The sequence below is a fragment of the Vigna angularis genome, chromosome 10 (assembly GCF_016808095.1).
Source record: "Vigna angularis cultivar LongXiaoDou No.4 chromosome 10, ASM1680809v1, whole genome shotgun sequence".
NCBI classification, from domain to species: Eukaryota; Viridiplantae; Streptophyta; class Magnoliopsida; order Fabales; family Fabaceae; genus Vigna; species Vigna angularis.
The window spans coordinates 4,883,485-4,888,497 of record NC_068979.1 but is presented as its reverse complement, the minus strand read 5'-3'; the positions used below and the strand labels follow the sequence as shown (position 1 = coordinate 4,888,497).

The following is a 5,013-nucleotide window of genomic DNA, read 5'->3' as shown; positions in this document are numbered from 1 at the left end:
GTATTAACTTCTTCCATTACTAATGATGATTAAGGTGGTTTTCAAAATAAACCTTTTGGTTTGCACTACCTTAAATATGCCAAATTGGTGCATTAAACAATAGGACACGTACATAAATGTCAATCAAACACGGTTTAGCCTTAGTCAAGTCCTTTTTTTTCATTATAGAATTTGCCTTATATTTCTATTTTTGCGAGGTGTTCTAATGAAATATTATTTAATTTAAAAAATCATTTTTAATTAAAAAAATTTATATTTATTGAAAGGAATAAATTATGTTAATAGAATTGTTTAAGAATATAATATACTTATTTTTATCATTTTTTTTTCAATAATGATAGGATTGATCATTTCAAAATTAAAAGCTATCTTGTGAATTGTTAAGATAAGAATAGTTATGCTAGATGCTCTCATCGTATATATTGGGAATAATGTTAAGAGTATAGTTAAAAAATATTAAATAGGTCACAACAAAATAGATATTTTTATTATAATTATATCACTATTGCATTAACATCTTTGAGACAATTAATTTATTATTACTTTTGTGCATTTACAATGCAAATATTTGTAATGTATTTTTTTTTATCTTTTCTCATGGTAATAACACTAACGATATTTATTAACATATTATCTGCAAATGAATAAAATAATCTTAAGAAGGATTTTAAAAGCATGACATCTAGTGTTGTAATTAGATTTTTTTTGTCATGTACCATGATTATAATGATGTTGATTTTATTAGTATTATTTTTTTGCATAATTAATTAAAAGTGAATTTTTAATCATTACTTTAGGACATGACATCTTCTAATCTTGTGGCAGTATGTACGAGCCTCCCATAGGAGTAGTGAAAATTTCGGCTCATAGGCTTTAATCAGTGGTATGATAAAAGTAAGGAGAATCTTTGCTGCTCACGAGCAAAGAAATCCTAGCAGTCGGTTCAGAGACAATGATATCAACGGCCACGATCGTGTTCAGAAAATCAACTAACAGCAGAGCAGTGTAAGAGGAATCGATTTTGCAGTTCAATGGTCACTGCGACAATACATAAATAAACAAAAATAAATTAGAATTTAATTCTATTAATAATTAAACAATATATAAGAAAATCATTATATTTAGTATATTAAAATTTCAATTTTATTTACCATGATTACGTCATATAATATGTGTAGAAAAGTAAGAGATCACGTACTGATATGTCGCTTTTGAATTTTACAATTTAAAACATAAATTTTTAAAAATATATATTAAATTCAATTTCATCGAAAAAGTTGATAGAAAATACAAACTAAATAGGTTGCTGGTTGGGGTTTCACTATAGTTTGGTAGAAAGGGAATACAACATTGATATTATCGCTGGCATCCTATGCATGCAAACAGTTCACAACATTCCACACACACTAATGTGTATGTACCGTAGGTTAAAATATACGTATAATTCAAGGTATATAAGAATTTTTCTCGTGTTTAATTTGAAAAAACAAAATAAAAAGATGAAAATAAAAATTTTATTGTTGATAAATAAAAATGTCTTAGAATATATGATCAAATTATGTGATGCAAAATAAAGAGATAAATAAAAAAAAAACAGATGGAAAATAAATACAACTGATTTTATATTTTAAAAATATTTTTAATGTTTTCTATAAATAAAAAAAATAAAACAGGTATGTTCTTCTATGTAATGCATACATAGTAAGGAAAGTGAGAGTATGTAGTAGTATTAAAGGTAATGATTACAAATGGGGTCATGATGGCAACGCGTCCTTCCGTATAAAATAAATGATTAAAAATTAAATTAAGAACATCACCACAATACTGCGCAGTCATAGCCGCCACTTATTCATCCCATTGCCTTTTCTCCTGCCTCTGGCAATCAATATTATTCATTCATTTCCGTCATTATTATTGCTACTCATAAAGAAGAAAATTAAAAATGTTAAGTCCAAAAACAGAAGAAAAAAAAGTCTCCCCAATATAGAAAAAACAATAGATGGAGGAAGGAAGAATAGATAAAGACATATTCCAAATTATTTTAAAGTTATAGTATATATAATTGAATAATAGGAAATGAAAGCAAAAGGAAGTGGTAGATTCTAGAGAGAGAAACTAAAAAATAATCATGTATTGAAAATGAACAAAACCAAGAAAAAAATAAACTAACAAAGAAGAACTCAAAAGTTCAGTATTTAAAGCCCACAAGAGTTGTACCTGGCAACTGCGGAGGAATAATAGAAGCTGAAATATCTAAATAAACAGCCCCTTCTCTTCTCTTTCTTTTTTTTATTTATTGACTTTCCAAATTCATTCATACCTATACAAATCATTTCAGCCTCTGTTTGGGTTCTAAAATTTCGAACCCTTGGTAGTTTAGGTTTTTTGCTTATGGCACAGTGTAACTATTAATCAGTCTTGAAAAAGCTGCAATTTCCTCACTCTCAGACTCCTCTATAAAACTCTATCCTTCCCTTGCTATAGTTCTTCGCACTTCCTTCTGCCGTCTATCTCTTCTATCTTATTTCTCACCACCACAGGAATATCCTACCTTTCTTCTGATGGATGAAGAGTTAAAACCTATGCTGTCTGTGAGAGAGTTCGATCCTGATAGAGACACAGAGAGAGTAGAAGCTGTTGAAAGGATATGCGAAGTTGGACCCAGTGGCAAGCTTTCTCTCTTCACGGACATGCTCCGTGACCCAATTTGCAGGGTTCGCCATTCGCCTGCTTTTCTCATGCTGGTATATATCAACTGACCAACTTCAATCAATGTATCTACACAGACACTTTTCTCACCAACTCAATGAGAGATGATTATGCTACTGTCAAGTTTCAACGAGATAATAAGATGTTCTGTGTACATAATTATTTTCTCATGTGGATCAACAGGTGGCGGAGATTGGTGAAGAGGTAGTAGGAATGATAAGAGGATGCATAAAAACGGTGACATGCGGAAAAAGACTATCCAGGAACGGAAAACACAATGCCAATAACACTAAGCATGTTCCGGTGTACACTAAAGTCGCCTACATACTAGGCCTTCGCGTTTCGCCCAATCAACGGTAAGAATAAATTAGATAGATGATTGTGTTAATGATATGTTGATGAGATGTTAATTGATTATTTGCTTGTGCTGTGATGATGCAGGAGAATGGGAATAGGGTTGAAGCTGGTGCACAGGATGGAGGCGTGGTTCAGGGATAATGGTGCCGAGTATTCCTACATGGCAACGGAAAACGACAATTTAGCTTCCGTTAAACTCTTCACCGACAAATGCGGGTATTCAAAGTTCCGTACCCCGTCTATTCTTGTCAACCCCGTTTTCGCCCACAGAGCAAGGGTGTCCCCCAAGGTCACAATCATTAGCCTTTCCCCTTCCGACGCGGAGGTTCTCTACCGTCGCCGTTTCGCCACGACGGAGTTCTTCCCGCGCGACATTGACTCCGTCCTGAAGAACAAGCTGAGTCTGGGGACGTTTCTGGCGGTCCCGGGCGGGTCCTACAGTTCCGAGACATGGCCCGGGCCAGATCTTTTCCTGTCGGACCCACCCAAGTCGTGGGCCTTGGTGAGCGTGTGGAACTCTAAGGAGGTGTTCACGCTCGAGGTGCGAGGCGCGTCGCGCGTGAAGCGCACTCTCGCGAAGACGACGAGGGTGGTGGACCGGGCCCTGCCGTGGCTGCGGGTACCGTCGATCCCAGACTTGTTCAGGCCATTCGGGTTTCACTTCATGTACGGGCTTGGAGGTGAAGGCCCAGATGCAGCGAAGATGGTGAAGGCCCTCTGTGGGTTCGCGCACAACCTCGCGATGGAAAAAGGTTGCAGGGTGGTGGCCACGGAAGTATCACCAAACGAGCCCTTACGGTCCGGTATACCCCACTGGAAGATGCTGTCTTGTGACGAAGATTTATGGTGTATGAAGCGGTTGGGTGAAGATTACAGTGACGGTTCCGTTGGTGACTGGACCAAATCTCAACCCGGAATGTCCATTTTTGTTGACCCGAGAGAGGTCTAACGAGTCAACGTCCATCTCCACTTTTTGGTTCTCTTGTCTTTTTCTTTCTTTTTCGGTTCCTCCTATTTCCTTCTCTCTCTCTCTCCTTTTGTGCATACTTTCTCAAATTATATTATCTAGTTAGGGTAACGAGTTGGGGGTGGAAATGCAGATAGTTGAGTATATGTGATTTTATTGTCGTTTTTGCTATGTTGAAGGAATATCCTTGTAAGTTATATCCACCATATATCCCTTCACTTTTGTTGTTACGAATTAGCTTTTTCTTAGGACCCTTTTAGTTTCCGCTCTTATTTACCTATCCTCTTTAGCAATTTGGACTTTGCTTCTTTTTTTAATTGTTTTTTATAATATAGTTATTTTACTAAATATAAGTATCGGAATCTATGACTATGCTACGCTTTTATATCAATAATGGGATATGGCTTTTGAGAGAGGGGGATATGAACTCGTGGGTGAATCCCAATATACTTTTTTGTTTGGACATGTCTTGTTTCTAATCTTTTCTTAAAGAACCTTTTTGACGCCAATGTCTTCTGTCCTTTGATAATATGCCCGCAGCTCAGGATCTTATCTTTGCCTAACTTTATTTGATTATTGAGTTCCTCGCATATTTCTTAGATAAATTGTAGTTGCAGGATGCATTTGCATAATTTTTTTATGCAAACAGATTACAACAGAACAAAGAATGTGAGATAAGATTATAAGTGTGATACGATAAAACCCTGTTATTTAAATTTAAAGAATATAATATACATTTATTTCTTAATGGTGCTAGTATGAGTCAAAAGCTCCCAATTGTAAGCACACCCATGAAATTTATTTAGGCCTCATTATATTCGCAGTTTTTCTTAACTTTTTTCTCTTATTCACTCAATAGCGATGGCTTTTATTCTCCCCATAAAAATTTATTTCTAAACTACTTTGTCCTTTTTTTATATTTAACTTCCTTTCTCTCTGATGATTATTTTTTCATCGAAGGATTAAAATGGAATTTTTAA

At 35.0% G+C, this 5,013-nt stretch overlaps 1 protein-coding gene across 1 annotated transcript; it reads left to right on the top strand.

Moving 5' to 3' along the window:
- The first annotated feature begins 2,224 nt into the window (after positions 1-2,224).
- On the top strand, positions 2,225-4,292 carry LOC108334731 (probable N-acetyltransferase HLS1). Its single transcript, XM_017570662.2, has 3 exons — positions 2,225-2,744; positions 2,893-3,065; positions 3,151-4,292. Exons 1-3 carry the CDS (start codon positions 2,562-2,564, stop codon positions 4,013-4,015), a joined length of 1,221 nt encoding a protein of 406 aa, XP_017426151.1. The 5' UTR covers positions 2,225-2,561; the 3' UTR covers positions 4,016-4,292.
- The last annotated feature ends 721 nt before the right edge of the window (positions 4,293-5,013 follow it).